This window comes from Sceloporus undulatus, chromosome 2, assembly GCF_019175285.1.
Source record: "Sceloporus undulatus isolate JIND9_A2432 ecotype Alabama chromosome 2, SceUnd_v1.1, whole genome shotgun sequence".
Taxonomy (NCBI): domain Eukaryota; kingdom Metazoa; phylum Chordata; class Lepidosauria; order Squamata; family Phrynosomatidae; genus Sceloporus; species Sceloporus undulatus.
The window spans coordinates 217,567,633-217,583,698 of NC_056523.1; the positions used below are offsets into that span (position 1 = coordinate 217,567,633).

The 16,066-nt window shown below is 43.0% G+C and overlaps 2 protein-coding genes and 1 non-coding gene across 3 annotated transcripts in view; all 3 read right to left on the reverse strand.

The window, feature by feature from the left end:
• The window catches only part of DCAF10 (DDB1 and CUL4 associated factor 10), a 17,237-nt gene extending 16,389 nt beyond the window's left edge, over positions 1-848 (reverse strand). The window contains exon 1 of the mRNA XM_042454688.1: positions 388-848. Coding sequence (XP_042310622.1) covers positions 388-731 — 344 coding nt within the window. The 5' untranslated portion in view covers positions 732-848. The remainder of the gene's footprint in view (positions 1-387) is intronic.
• A 5,523-nt stretch (positions 849-6,371) lies between these two features.
• Positions 6,372-15,520, reverse strand: LOC121924240. Its single transcript, XM_042455509.1, has 5 exons — positions 15,411-15,520; positions 12,207-12,380; positions 9,464-9,563; positions 8,235-8,365; positions 6,372-7,278 (listed from the first exon to the last, which is right to left on the reverse strand). Exons 1-5 carry the CDS (start codon positions 15,450-15,452, stop codon positions 7,000-7,002), a joined length of 726 nt encoding a protein of 241 aa, XP_042311443.1. The 5' UTR covers positions 15,453-15,520; the 3' UTR covers positions 6,372-6,999.
• On the reverse strand, positions 11,967-12,165 carry LOC121924511. Its single transcript, XR_006102632.1, has one exon. It is a non-coding gene; the product is annotated as a U2 spliceosomal RNA (small nuclear RNA).
• Positions 15,521-16,066: the final 546 nt, after the last annotated feature.

Below are 16,066 nucleotides of genomic sequence, written 5' to 3' on the forward strand. Positions count from 1 at the left end.
ATATCTCCCTATGGTCAAGCGGCCCCCGAAGCCTCCTTATGGGCCAGCGTCCCCTAATGCCCTCCCTAAGGGCCAGTGTTCCCCGATCTCTCCCTAATAATAATAATAATAATATAGTTTATTTATATGCCTCCCTATGGGCCAGGATCCCCCGGTGCCTCCCTATGGGCCAGGATCCCCCGGTGCCTCCCTATGGGCCATTAGACCCCGATGCCTCCCTATGGGCCAGGATCCCCCAGTGCCTCCCTATGGGCCATTAGACCCCGATGCCTCCCTATGGGCCAGGATCCCCGGTGCCTCCCTATGGGCCAGGATCCCCGGTGCCTCCCTATGGGCCAGGATCCCCGGTGCCTCCCTCTGGCGCCACCATAGGAGTATCCTGCTTACCCTCCGGGGGAGTACTCGAGGTTGAAGACGGCGCCGTGGGTGCGGGTGATGGGGGAGACGGAGTCTGCGGGCTGGATGGCCCCGTAGAGCCCAGTCATGGCCCGGAAGGTCTCCCTCGCAGGCTCCACGGAGCGGCCCCCTCTGCCCCAGGGTCTGCCCCGAAGCCACGCAGACAAGCTCCCCCCGGGAGACGGAGACGGGGGCAGCTGGGAAGAAGAAGAAGAAGAAGGAGCCGGCGGCAAAGGAGGAGGCGGAGGCTGCTGCGGAGGGGAGGGTGGGGGCGACGTGTCCCCTCCCTCCGCTGTCCGCTCCGGAGTGGCTCCCCAGCGCGCCTTCCAGCTCATCCCGAGCCCCACGCCACCACCGCCGCCGCCTCTTCCTCCGTCTCTTTGGACAGCAGCAGCAATAGCACTAGCAGCATCCCTCTCGCGCAAACTCCGCCTCTTCCGGGGCAGCCAGTACCGCCTTTCCCCCACTTCCGGTGTCGGGAGCAACCCATAATGCGGGCCGGGCGGAAACTGATATCTCGCCTCGAAGGTTCCCCCGCCATTTTGTTCCGCCACTGGAATCCCACCGGTGTGGTTTTGAGTGTTGGACTTCCCCCCAAAAGACATTGCAATGCACGGTTAACAATAACAACAACAATAACAAAACTATTATTATTATTATTATTTATAGCCCTTCCCCCCAAAAAAAGACACTGCATTATTATTATTATTATTATTATTATTATTTATAGCCTGCATTTCCCCCAAAAGACACTGCAGGATTAATAATAATTATATTTATTATTATTATTATTATTATTATTATTATTATTATTATTATTATTATTATTATTATTTAAAGCCCACTATTTTCCCAAAAGACACTGCAGGATTAATAATAATGTTAATAATAATAATTTATATATAGCCTGCCACTCCCAGAAAGATCGAGGCAGGTTACATCCATAAAATAATACAAAAACAATTATAAAACAACCATAATAACCCCCCCCTCCAGTTAAAATAGCATAGCATTATATAAATTACCATCAATAATAAGGCACCAGCTTAGGGTGCCGATAAGTCTCGGGACAGGCTTGAAGGCGCACCGCAACAATAATAAATAATAATAAAAACTTTATTTATATACAGCCTTTCCTGTAGATCAAAGCAGTTCACAACATAGTAAGCATGTGACACATGTCACAGTACAAGACAATATAATGGCTCCGTAATTGCAATCACAATTTCATACAATTTCCTAAAAACCTGAACCATATACAGATCCTTAAAACTATCAGTTTGGGGGGGGGGGGACTCCTTAATCTAAACAGAATCGGGAGGATATGCTACTTGAAAGAGGTGGGTTTTTAATGCCTTCTTAAAGGCTTCTAATGTAGAACAGAGTCGAATCTTTTCTGGGAGTGCATTCCAGAGGGTAGGGGCAGTCGCTGTATAAGCCCTCCGGTGAGTTGCTGCTAGTTTTACCTTGGAGCAATCAAGTAAAAATTTCCCCGTTGTTCTGAGGGTGCAGGGCAGATTATGTAGGGAGAGGCGCTCCCTCAAGTAACTCAGGCCCAAGCCATGTAGGGCTTTATAGGTAACAACCAACACTTTGTATTGCGCCCGGAAGCTAATAGGCAGCCAGTGGAGAGATTTTAATATAGGTGTTATGTGGTCCGATCTTGGAGTGCCTGTGATCAATCTGGCTGCTGCATTCTGAACTAGCTGTAGCTTCCGAACCTGGTACAAAGGTAGCTCCATGTAGAGCGCATTACAGAAATCCAAGCGAGAGGTTACCAGTGCATGTACTATAGTTTCAAGGTCCTTTCTGCCCAGACAGGGGCGCAGCTGGTGTATCAGCCAAAGCTGGTACCAAGCACTCTTGGCCATCGCATCTACTTGAGATGACAATTGTAGAGATGAATCCAGGAGTACTCCCAAACTGTGAGCTTTATCATTTAGGGGAAGCATAACCCCATCAAGGATAGGGTGGCAAATTTCCCTGTCTGGACTTGGGGTACCTATCACAAGTACCTCTGTTTTCTCCGGATTCAGCTTGAGTTTGTTTTCCCTCATCCAGCCCATTACTGACCCCAGGCAGGAATCCAGAGTGGAGGTGCCATCCTTAGTCACTGTATCAGTCGGTGACATGGAGAGATAGATCTGGGTGTCATCAGCGTACTGATAACACCGTGCTCCATGCTTTTGGATGATCTCTCCCAGCGGCTTCATGTAAATGTTAAACAGCATGGGGGACAGAATGGCACCCTGTGGAACAGATGTCAGCTCTCTTTTATGAGAGCAACTATCCCCCAGCCTCACCAACTGGAACCTTCCCGAGAGGTAAGATCGGAACCACTGGAGCGCAATGCCCCTGATAGCCAACTCTCTCAGGTGTTTCAGAAGGATACCGTAGTCAATGGTATTGAAGGCCACTGAGATATCCAAGAGCACTAACAGGGTCACTTTTCCCCTGTCAGTGCCCAGACGGAGATCATCGACTAAGGCGACCATGGCAGTCTCCACTCTGTGTCCCGTTCTGAAGCCAGTTTGAAATGGTTCTAGATAATTGGCTTCATCCAAAACTGCTTGGAGTCAAAAGGCGACTGCCCTCTCAATCACCTTGCCCAAGAATGGTAGCAGGGAGACCGGCCTATAACTACTCATTAGAAGGGGGTCAAGGGAAGGTTTCTTCAGGAGAGGTTTTACTATTGCCTGTTTCAAAGGTGGTGGAAATGTACCTTCCAGGAGAGATGTATTAACTATAAGATGTACAGTGCTCCCTCGGGTTACGAAATTAATTCGTTCCGCGGCCGCTTTCGTAACCCGAAAAGCCTTCGTAAGCCGAAAACCCATAGGCGCTAATGGGGAAAAGCCGCGATTTCGTGTCAAATAGCGCCGAAAAGCACCAAAAATTTTTTCGTAACCCGAAAAAACCTTCGTAACCCGGAACAGTTATTTCCCATGGGATTTTTTCGTATCCCGGAAATTTCGTAACCCGCGCATTTCGTATCCCGAGGTACCACTGTATAGCAGTTTTTATGATATCTCCTCCCTGAATGGTCAACCAAGAAGGGCAGGGATTGAGGGGACAGGTCATCCTTTTCACCTGATCAAGGAGCTTGTCCATGTCCTTGGCTAGGGAATTCTGTGAACTGCAGTTTTGTGGGACATTTAGCCTTTTCTGTCAGAGAGAACTCTGGTGCCAACAATAAGCTACAAATTCCCTAGCACTGAGCCAGGGAAATTAACGCAGTCTCAAACTGGATTATTTCTGCAGTGTGTTTTGGACCACAGAAGGCAGTAGAAAAAGAGTAACACCCCCCACCACCGAAAAATTAATTAATTAATTATAATTAATTGTAATATTTTATATCAACACAGTTTGTGACTACTTCAACTGCCCTTGCTCAAGGCTAGGGAGTCCTGGGAATTATAGTTTATTGTGGCACCAGACCTCTCTGACAGACAAGGCTAAATGTCTCACACAATTATAATTTCCTGAATTTAATAGCACTGAGCCAGCACAGTTAAAGCGGTCTCAAACTGGATGATTTCTGCAGTGTGGTTTGGACCTCAGTCTCAAAGGTGCTACCCTTTGCAGAGTGATATTCTGGACTGACATGGCCATCTCTGAATTCAGTCCCTAGTCATGTGTGCCTTTATGGAGGTTCCTCATACGTTTACATAGTTTATAAGCCATGTAGCATTATCTCCTGATTTCTTCTTTCAACTCCTTTTGTGTCCTTTTTCTCTGAAGATGCCAGCCACAGATGCTGGCAAAATGTTAGGAACAAGCACTTCTAGAACATGGTCACAGAGCCCGAAAAACCCACAAAAAACGATCCTCTTGTGTCTTTTACAACTGCACTCCTTCAACATTAAAGGTGGGGTGGGGAACCCATGTGCCTTTTTAAAAAAAGAATATATAATTTCTAATTTTTAAATGAAATAATATCACTGATTCATACATTTATAAAAAGGAGGTTGCTTTGTGTTGCTCTGAAGCGAACCTCATTACTTTGGGATAAACACCACTGTTATGTAGACAAGATTTATATCATATTGAAGTAGGCCTAAAGCAATGAGTATGCATCAATGGAGTTAACTGCCTCAGGAGTCTTCTTTTTTGGAAGTGTTTAAACTTGGGTTTGGTGAGCATCGTCCCAGAATGCTATGAACAACTGTATATTTCTGCTTAGCAGGATGGACTCAGTGATTCCCAAACTTTAGTCCTCCAGATGTTCTGGACTTCGACTCCCAGAAGCCCTAGTCAGGTTGGCTAACAGTCAGGACTTCTGGGAACTGAAATCCAAAACATCTGGCAAATGAAAGCTTGGGAACCACTGGAGATGGACCTTCCAGCAATTGTGATTGTGTGCCTGGAAAGGTCCTCCCTAACTATACAGTACTTTAAAATATGAAGAGATGCTGCAGTGAGGATCATCAGTTCTGGTGTGCCCCGCTATGGCCATACTGGTCCAAATAGTAAAATAGAGCCACAGTCCCCATCATCTCATCTTTTCTGGGTGGTCACTTAAAGGGCCCTTAAGCATCAGGATTCTTGAGTGACCCTGGCTGTACCATCAAATGGAAACATTAAAAATAGGTGAATTAGAAATAGACCAACCATGTACTATGTGTCCATCTCATGCCTCCCTCCCTCCTCTCCATTTTCCACAGACACTCTGAGAAAGGATGTTGGGAAACCTAAAATTGTGTCTAAAAAGACACCGGGAAGCAGTCTTTAAAACCCCTTGGAATGAAGGTGCTCCGTTCCCAAAGGGCAAAACTGTAAGCTCACTTCTTAAAAATCTTGGTCCATCATAGGGGCTTTCAGTGGACCAGGGTGAGCAGATGTTACAAACATAAGTGAAGACAAGGCACCATAAAATATAGGACATTCGAGAAAAAGTTAGGATGACCAAATAAAAGCTTAAAACACTAATATAAATACGAGTGCATGCTTCTTAGTCATGCTCAAAATGGAAGATACTTAGAACTTCCTCCTGGAAAGAAGGGCATGTCCTGGAAAAGGAAGACCTCTGGGTCACCCTGTAGTGGGCTGACAGTGTATGGATGCCCATCTTGTTACTCAACCAAACCTTGTTAGCCTGATGTTTCTGGTTTGCTCTCATAGCAAAGGACAAAGTACTACTTGGCTGCTGAGGAGGAATAAACTGTTCTCAAAGTCTTTAGTAAGTCTACTAAACACACTAAATCTGCTTTGTATCAGATTTGTTTGATGTACTGATCAGCCTAGTATAGAATGCAATTCAAGAAGCATTTTATGGAGTCTTCTGCAAAGAAAGGCTAAATTACTTTCGCGTTGCAGCTGAATATAGACTCTCTCAAAGAAACAAAGGCCTCATTCATTCATTACCTGTACTATCAATAGGCTACTGTAGGAAGAATTGACTAATAACATCTCAACTGTACAAGGAATGGTGTTTAATGAAGAATGCAAGATTTGAGACTCTGAATTAATGAATGGAATATATTAAGCATGTAGTATCTGTAGTACCATGGGGTCGCCATGGGTTAAGATCGACTCAAGGGCAGTTAACAACAAAAGTACCTGTAGGTAGCGGAAGTCTCCTTTACCTGTGTACAATGGGCAGGCACTACAATCCCATCACAACCTACTGAGAAACCGATCATTCAATAAATTAGGATTAGGGCAGATGTGAAGACAAAGGTTTATATACAGTAGTACATTCTTTTGTGGGTGTGACAGAGATGTTTTGTGTGGATGTAGTTAGCAACTAAAATTAGTTTTCTACATGTATCACTCAATATATTGGAAAGAATCTCATTTTAAAATGAAAAGTTTGCATATTCACATTTCCTTACAAGTGTTATGAAAATATGTAGACTTTAAGATAATTTAATGGAACTCTGGAATGTCAGCCTTAGGAAAACCTTCTTATCTGTTTTGTTTCACTGTTGTTATGGTTTGGGAAATGCTTCTGGGAAGATTTACAAGAAGACCAACAGAGCAGAGATTATATACCTATTTATTTTTATACTACCCAGGAGGAGTTTTAAAAGAAAAAAAAAACAATTAAAATGTAAAGACATAATATAAAATATGTTAAAAGCCACACAATAAAATAGTCAGCATGATTAAAATTTAAAACAGAAGTGTCTTTATCTCAGCAACAATCAAGTAGGCACCTGCTTAGGGAGGAAATGAGAAAGAGAATCTTTCTAAATATATTTTCCAATGTTTGAGTAAAAAATTTCTTCACATTTTGGCCAATAAAAGATTTGCTGTAACAGGTAAGTGCTGGGCCAACTGGACTAACTAGAAACAAAATATGTTATGAATGTGTAAACCCTGTAGGTATTTATAAAGCACAGTGCATTACTGATTACAATCAAAAGAAGCTGAACAGCCAGTGTCTGATCTTATCATGAATTCAGATGCTTCATATCAGCTGAGGCTTTACTGGAAAATTACTGCATAAGTACATCCGAAAACTAAGTGGATTTCCTTTCTCACTTGCATCAAATGCCTTTTCATTTTCGTCCTTGGGACCTCTATATCATAATAAACCAGGTTTGGCCTCCATGTTGAGAGTCCAATATCACTGCAAAGATCTGGTGCCAGCAGACTTTGTTAGGAAGATTTGGTCTTCTCTTTTTCTCTTGGTACTCTTCCCATGGTGAAGAATTCTGGGTTTGGATGCAGGTCTGTGAAGTGAGCCATGCGATTTGACATGGCAAAGAAGGCTGAAATGGTGCCTATATCCCAGGCATCTTCTCGGTCAAATCCCTGAGCCTCCAACTTCTGAAAGTGCTCTTCAGTGATATTCTCTGCTCGGCATACAGCAAGTGCAAATTCAAGCATGGCCAGCTCTCGAGCACTGAGGTCAGCCATCTTCCAATTCACCATCACCTGCACAGAAGCAAAGCTACATCATATTACACCTTGAACCTAGGAAACACAACACTTGGTCAAATATGGAGCCTATGAGACCACACACAAAGAAAACTGATTCTTGCAACAAGGATTAGGGAACATTCTTGAATATGAACCACAGTGCATTGCTTATAGTTTCTGAAGAGGTTTGACCACAGGCAGAAAAAGGAAAGAGCTTCCATGTAACTGATATATTTTGCTTATATAGAAAAGGAAATTTGGGCATCATTACAGCATGATGGGTTGATGGGCTTGATGGCCATTTGGGTAACAGCTCTTGTCACCTAATCACCACATACATAAAGGTTTGCATCCGTACAGACATTCTCATACATAGATTGCTATATAGGCCTGCCCCTGGGCTTTCTGCTTCACCAAATACATACAAGGAAGTAGAATGATGTCTATGAAAGCTTATGTTACCAGCTTCTTTCTTTTAGGTAGGCTCAAAGGTGCTACAAGATCCCTTTGCAGACTGATTTTCCAGACTAACATAGCTATATGTCTTTGAGCTCTTGCAAAAATTGTCAAAATGCATTCATCCACTCATGCAGTACAAACTACAGTAATCAAAGTATTGATGAGTTCTCTCAATTATATGAAGACAGCTCAAAAACATAAGATGCAAGCCATCAATTATGCAGTTAACACATAATTCCGTAATGTTTGTTATGCACTTGAAGCGTGTGGGCCATTTTCAGTTGATTAGCATTCAGTCAGTACTTTGAGGGGATACCTCGTCTATCTGGTTGTATGAACGTTTCACAACTCTTTGTTGTTGCTGCACCATCCAAATTCAGCAGTGTAGTGGCAGTTATTTCTTGCATAACTGGTTATTTGCTGCATAAGGCAATACAGAAGTTAAAAAACATACCCTTATAACCCCCCAAAAAGTAGGAAAGAAAGAAAAGGAGGGAAGATGAAGAACTGACCTGATCTGCCAGAGTTGGTTTCTTGGAATATATCCGATGCAAAGCACTATGTGCAACTACGCAGTAGGGACACTTGTTGACAATACTCGTAGCCACAATAATGAGTTCCTTGTCAGCCTTGCTTAGGTTGCCTATGGGATAACAGAAATACAAAGAGCAAGTTGTATTCTTAGAGCTGTCTATACAATCACAGACTTACACTCTCACATGCTTTTTAAGATCTATATGAAGCTACAAGGATAGCTCATTGGGGCAGCTTTCTGGTAAGGTGTCAGCAGTAACCTATCTTTCTCCATCATCTTCTGAGCTGTGTGACCAGGATTTGAATTCCCACTCAGCTATGGAAACCCATTGGGTGACCTATGGCAAGTCACACTCTCTCTGCCTCAGAGCAATGGCAAACCCTCTCTGAACACATCTTGGCAAATAAACCCTGTGATAGGTTTTGTCTTAAGGTCATTCACTATAAATTGGTAATGACTTGAAGGCACACACCTCCAGCAAAATCTAAAATTAGTAAATAAATATCACCTATTTGAATTTTCTTCAGGATCATACCCAGTATCCACATTGCCATTACTTATATTTTACCACATTATCCCTTTGCCTTGTTTGTTCTCTGCAGGCAACTTCAAGCCACTAGAAAGGCTTTCAGAATTAAAACAGAACTACTACATTTGTTATCCAGGCACATGGCATGAATAATGACATTATTTGCATGCATGTGGGACATTATTTTCACTCATGTGGAAGTATGAGGAAAGGAAATGTCTTTGAAGACCCTAAATTACCAATTCCAAAGAAGACAAGTATTTTCTTATTTTCAGTTCTAATTTTTTGTACTGGAAAGTGCCTTGCTGCTTTGGCATGTGCAGGAAACTTCAAAGAAACCTCTTATTTTCACTATGGCCTTAAAAAAAAAACAGTGGTCTCCAGAACCAGTGAACCACTGGAATAAGGTAACAAGAAAGCACAAACTGGGGATTTTGGAAGATGGGTTTCTTTTGTACCAAGGGGTAACATGTGTCAGGATTGTAAAGCCAACGGATGCTACTGTGTTCTCCTAATTGTTCTGTTGATAGACTTAAGGAAGGTTAGTAGCTATACTTAAAGTGGTCATACAACCATTGGTATTGACAGTGGAATTCTATTAGCCACCAGTGGATTATTAAAATATCAAGAAAGACATTTTTTCAGGCTATACTCCAAAATCTGGTTGCTGTTCTTACCTGACTCCTTGTTCATAATGGCATTGTAATAAGCAAAGAATGCTCTGAATTCTGCTGGTCGATGAGACATCACTTTAAACACATTGGGTAAAAAACCACTCTGGGAATTAATAAAAAAAGAAATCAGACACCTTCCATTCACTGTTATGTGCTCCTCCAGATGGACTAATAATTCTGCTAAGAGTTGGGATATTCATCATCAGCAGCAGCATCAAATATTTCCACATATTAATCACATGCATGTTTGAATATCTTTCTGGCAAATACATCAAATTTTACATTGCCACCTACTGTATATTACCACAGTGTGTGTGTGTGTGTGTGTGTGTGTGTAATGTGTATATAAATGGGATATTCTGTTTCAGGAGTTCACTCCTTGTAATTGCCAAAGAGGTAAAGTGCTATGCCATTTAAAGCAAAGAGAAAGAAAAACAAGGGGGGAGGGAGACTAAAAGTCTCCCATGGCAGTTAAAGCAATGTTAAACTGCATTATTTCTGCAGGGCAGATTAGACCAAAGACAAAGAAGAGAAAAATGGTACTCAGAATCTAGTATAGCTCTGATTAAGAGAAAATGAAAGCTTTGTATTTGTATACAGTCGTTTCACTTTCCCATTCACCTAGGACTGGTAAGCATTTGCCTCTGGAACAGCAGCAAAGCACACAGTAGATAATAGTAGAGTGATGATTAAAAATCTATCTATCTATCATTTAATCATCACTATTATTATATTAAATTACAGACACACACACGCACACACACGCGCACACACACACACACACACACACTCGTCCTTTCCAATTCGCAGGGGATCTGTTCTGGACCACCACCACCCACGAATTGGGAAAATCTCCAATATTGAAGCCCCATTTATTACAATGGGGGTGCACTCATGTGTGCAGTGCTGTGCACATGCACCATTATGTCCCTTCCAGCTTGCAGTCCACGAACGACTGAGGGACATGAATGGCAAGACCATGAATCGGGAGGGACGACTGTATATATAATTTAATCAGCAATATTATTATCTTTTTGCAATGGCATTATTTGAATTCATATCATATGAACTGTTTATTATTCCTATGCTAAACTGTAGTTGTAAATAATTTCTAATAAAATAATTGATCTGTTCTTATCACTTTAAAAATCCCTGCACTGGTTTTGCATTAAGCACCAGGAACAAAACTGATTATTTTTGTTTCATTCTCATGCGCCCTCTCTATGGCTAAACAAACTTATTACAAATCATTGATCTCCGCCAATGAGAAGCACCCGCAGCGTTTGTTCTCCACCTTCAACTCTTTGCTTAAACCTCCCTCTCCTCCTGTCTCTTCATCATTCTCTCCTAATGACTTTGCAAATTACTTCATCTCTAAGATTACCACTATTCGTTCTAAGATAGTCCCTCCCGATTCTTCTTCTGCTCATAATCTTCTATTGCCCTCGCCTAAAATTTTTTCTGTTTTTCCTCTTGCTTCTTTGGATGAACTCTCTACACTTCTGAACTCTTGCAAACCTGCAATCTGTTCTCTTGCTCCAGTTCCTACTCGTCTTCTAATTTCTGTAACTCCCTCTTTTCTGCCCTCGCTTCTCCATATCTTCAATCTCTCTCTATATATATAGGCTCCTTCCCTTCAGACTTCAAACATGCTCTCATTTCCCCAATTCTGAAAAAACCTTCTCTTGACCCCTCCTCTTTGTCTAGCTATCGTCCAATTTCTCTTCTTCCCTTTCTTTCTAAAGTTTTGGAACGGGTTGTTTATTCTCGCTGTCTTGAGTTTCTTGAAGCCAACTCCATCCTTGATCCCTTTCAGTCTGGTTTCCACCCAAGGCATTCCACAGAGACAGCTCTCACTAAGATCTCCAATGACCTTTTACAGGCCAAGGCTAATGGCCTTTACTCTGTTCTCATCCTTCTTGATCTGTCTGCAGCCTTTGACACTGTTGATCACTGTTTTCTAGTTGATATACTTTCTGACCTTGGGTTTTCAGACTCTGTTCTTGACTGGTTTAGATCTTATTTGTCTGGCAGACCTTTTGCAGGGCAGCGAACCGTCCAATTAAAAAGACTGTATGTACAGCGCTGTGTAAATTTACAGTGCTTTATAAATAAAGGTTAATAATAATAATAATAATAATAATAATAATAATAATAATAATAATTTGCTATGTGACATATCATGAAGAGATCAACTCTGAGTAACTGCTGGATTTTCAATTTTGGCACACATACACACATAATATCTCATTCTTGGAATATATTTAATTCTTAAAACATATTTTAAAAGCAAAATAGCATACTTAATTTAATAATTTGTTTTATTTATATACCGCTATTCCAAAGATCATAGCGGTGAACAGCAAGTAAGCTAATTAGCAAGTAAGCTAATTTGCCCCCAACAGTCTGGGTACTCATTTTAGCTCCCTCCTCGGAAGGATGCAAGCCTGAGTCGAGCTTGGGCCCTTTTGCTGGTCTTGAACTCGCAACCTTGTGGTTTCGAGTGAATGGCTGCAGTATAGGCATTTACCCACTGCGCCACCAGGGCTCCTAAAGATATCACTTAAAGATATCAAAAAGATATTTTGATTTTAGATCCAGTGATCCTGTTATGTATATTATTAGATAAATTTGGCACAACACAATTGTTAAAGTGATAAGAACGGACACTATACTTGATTTTAGCCAAAAGGCTGGGAAGCGATAGAGTTGTTTGTCTTTTCCCAACCCAAGGAGACACTCTTACCTTTACTTCTACTTCCTCCATAAGTTCTACTATGTCATAAGGCAAATCCTTCTTATTGGGTATTGGATAGCGTCCAACAGACTTGGTGTTTCCTTCCTCTGTGCTGTATGTATGGTTCAAGATCACTGTTTGAGGCCTTCTCCCAAAAGTCCCCAATAGATTCTGAGAGCGAAGCTACAAGACAAAAGGGAAGGAGGGGAAAGGCCCTGTTTGTTACACTCTCTTAATCAAGAAAATATTTGCAGATGTTTAACTGTGCAGTTTATGAGTCTGAAAACCCTTCAATGGTTGTTCAGTTCGAGAGCTCCTAGACTTCTCTCCTGCTTAGCAGAGAGTGCAACTGATTCACAGGGAGTAGGGCTGCATCTGCACTGCAGAAATAATCCAGTTTGACACCACTTTAACTGCCATGGCTCCATGTGATGGAATTCTGGGCATTGTAGTTTGTTGTAGCACCAGAGCTTTGAGGTGCAGATGCAGCCTGAGTGTATTTGGGGAGTGGGGAAATATGCCCCATTACCTCCAACTGTCTTGAAAATAGTGATTCTGTACCACCTTGGGCAAGTCACATGCTCTCAACCTCAGGGTAGTTGCAAACCTCCTCTGAACAAATCTTGCCAAGGAAAAACCCTATGACAGGTTCACTTTATCGTCGTAAGTCTAAACTGACGTGAAGGCACACAACAAGAACATAGCTTATTCCATGGTACATGTATGGATCCCCTCCAAAGCGGAGACTAATATGAGTAGTCTTGACTTCAGAGCAGTTTTTCTGAAATTTTTTGAATCCAGGCCCATTTCTATTTTTCCCCAGCCCCTGAGCCCAGCAACACTACTACCTTCAACAACTAAGCATACAACTCCCCGTATGGCTACTCTGTGTCTATATGCATGGAATGGGTTTAGAGAGCCAGCATAGCGAAGCGATTTGAGTGCTGGGTGATGACTACGGAGAGAGGGTTCGATTCCTGCTCGGCCATGCAACCCACTGGGTTGCCTTGGGCAAGTCATATGTTCTCAGCCTCAGGGAAGGCAATGGCAAACCTCCTCTGAACAACTCTTTGCCAAGAAAAAACCAGGTTAGGTTTGTCTTAGGGTTGTCTTAACTTGGAAAGGACTTGAAGGCACACAACAACATCTCACACCCCCTAAATTAGTGTGCCATCCTCCAGGGCAGTGGCGGTTATTGTCCTCTCACCAGCCATGAACCAGAATTCAACTTCATCCTCCTTTGCTTCTGTAAACAGAATGAGGGTGGTGATAAGAGTGATCAGAGCTTGGAAAATATCCCTTTTTTATTATTACTGCTCCCAGAATGAGAGACAGCACAGTGTAATGCTTTGAGTGTTGGACTAGGACTCTGGGAGACCAGGGTTCGAATCCCCACCCAGCCATGGAAACCCACTGAATAATCTTGGCCAAGCTATACTCTCTCAGCCTCTGAGGGACATCTCTTCTGAACAAATCTTGCCTAAAAAACCCCATGACATTGTAACCTTTGGGGCCCTATAAGTCATAAATGACTGGAAGGCACACAACAACAACTCCCACAATAGTGAGCCAGTGTGGTGTAATGGACTGAGTGTTGGACTAGGACTCTGAGAGGTCAGGGTTTGAATCGTCATTCAGACATGGAAACTCACTGGATGATCTTGGGCAAGCCACACTCTCTCAACCTCTGAGGGAGGCAATGGCACACCCCCTCTGAACAAATCTTGCACAGAAAACTCTGCAATAGGTTCAGCTTAAGAGTTGCCACGTCAAAATTGACTTGAATGCACACAACAACATTTCCCATAATCTCTCAATCAGCATGGTCCTGGGGATTCTGGGAGTTGTAACCTAAACCCCCAAATTTCCCCTAGGTCAGGACTATCCTCTTGTCTACTACCTCAGGGTCCTGGGTGCCCCTGGGCTCCTTAAACCTCCCACTCTTCACACAGCAGTTTGTGGGGCTGCAAAGGCAAAGCCCAGACCCAGCCTGGCCTAGCAGTTTGAGCATTGGACTTTGGAGACCAAGGTTCAAACCCCAGCTGAACCATGAAGCCAATTAGGTGCCCCTGGGCAAGTCACACTTTCTCAGCCTTGGAGGATAGCAATGACAAACCCCCTCTGAAGAAATTTACCAAGAAAAGCCCAGGATAGACCCCATCCTGGGGTTATCTTGGCAAATTTTGCCTTAGGATTGCCATAAGTTGGAAACACCATGAAGGAACTCAACAACAAGTAGGGCAAGTCACACTCTCTCAGCCTCAGAGGATGGCTATGGCAAACCTCTCTGAGCAAATGCTGCCAAGAAAACCCCATGATAGGATCACCTTAGGGTTGCCAGAAATGACTTGACTGGTTGTTGTTGTTGTTGTTGTTGTAATATTCATTTATATCCCACTCTTTTCTCAAAATTGGGACTCTGGGCTGCTGACAACATTAAAAAGACAGTACAATTAAAAACATACCAAAATGGTACATTAAAACTGAAATACATCATTACAATATTAAAACAAATTACATGTTAAAAAAAAAGATAAACATGTTAAATATACTTTAAAACAATACAATTTGAAGGCACACAACAACAACAACAACAACAACAACAAAGGCAAAGCCACCCAGAGGAAAGGGGCTGGCATGCCTCTGGATCACCCTTTGCCTCCCCAAAAAAGCCCTATCCACCCCTTTCTTTGCACTCCTCAAAAGCATGTCCCAAATGGGGGCAAGATGCCAGGGTTTGGGGGAGGCCTGTGGGTAGAAGGCACCAGGCAGGCAAAATGGAGGACAGGCAGGAAAAAAGGGAGGACATCTGTCAATGGAAGCTCTAAACACTCCTAGAAATGTCATTTCTTGCTTCTGCCCAAAATGGAGGACAGGCAGGAAAAAAAGAGAGGCCATTCCCCTTTAAAATCTTAACAACACTAACAGAAATATAAAGCCCTGCTTCTTAGTCCTGCTCCAAATGGAGGACAAGCAGGAAACAAGGAGGCCATTCCCCATTAAAAGCTAAAGGAACACTACTATAAGTATAAATGGCTGCTCCTTAGCCCTGCTCCAAATGGAGGACAAAGGCTGCAAACACTCCTAGCAATGTCAGTGCCTGCTTCTTAGTCCTGCCCAAATGGAGGACCTTTGGGAATGCCTCCTGGACAGAAGGTTGAAAGGGAGGGCATGTCCGGGAAAAGGAGGACGCCTGGTCCCATGCCTACTTACAGCCAGGGAGCCCAGGCGGCGGAGGTGGAGAAGGCGCCTCATTGCTCTGCGATCCTGAAAGCACTAAGGCGGAGCAGGAGAACATGGGGGAAGAAGAGGAGGCGAGTAGTTTCCCAAGGGCGCATGCCTAGTAGTAAACCCTCTTCCGACCTCTTGAACTCATGGCCCCAGGAAGGGAGGGAGCCAAAGTGAATGGGGTCAGCAGGGGGCAGAGGAAGAGTAGTCCAGCCCCACAAATAGGCCTCTTCCTCCCAAGCCACGCCAGACACAAGCCTTAATCTCCTTTTATTGCACTGACTTTGCTCAAAGAAAGATGGCAATTCGGAATACCAGATGGTAATTCCTCATGAGGCCAGCCCTCCAAACTGACCAGCTCCTAAGACTCACCATGCAAAAGCCTTACACCTTCTTTTCCACACTCAGGTTACTCATTGCTAGCAATTCCAGTGTACAGCCCTGAATGGAATGGCAACAGTTGTCATACAATCAAGTGGCAACATTAAAACAATTCTTATACCTTTCTTTAAAATTTATCCATCTTATCTTAACCCGCGGACACAGCCAAAACACCCCCACACAAACATAAAACCACCCCCTGCATTATCAAAATTCCCCATCCTCCTTCCTTTTTCCTCTATTCGATCTTCCTCATACCT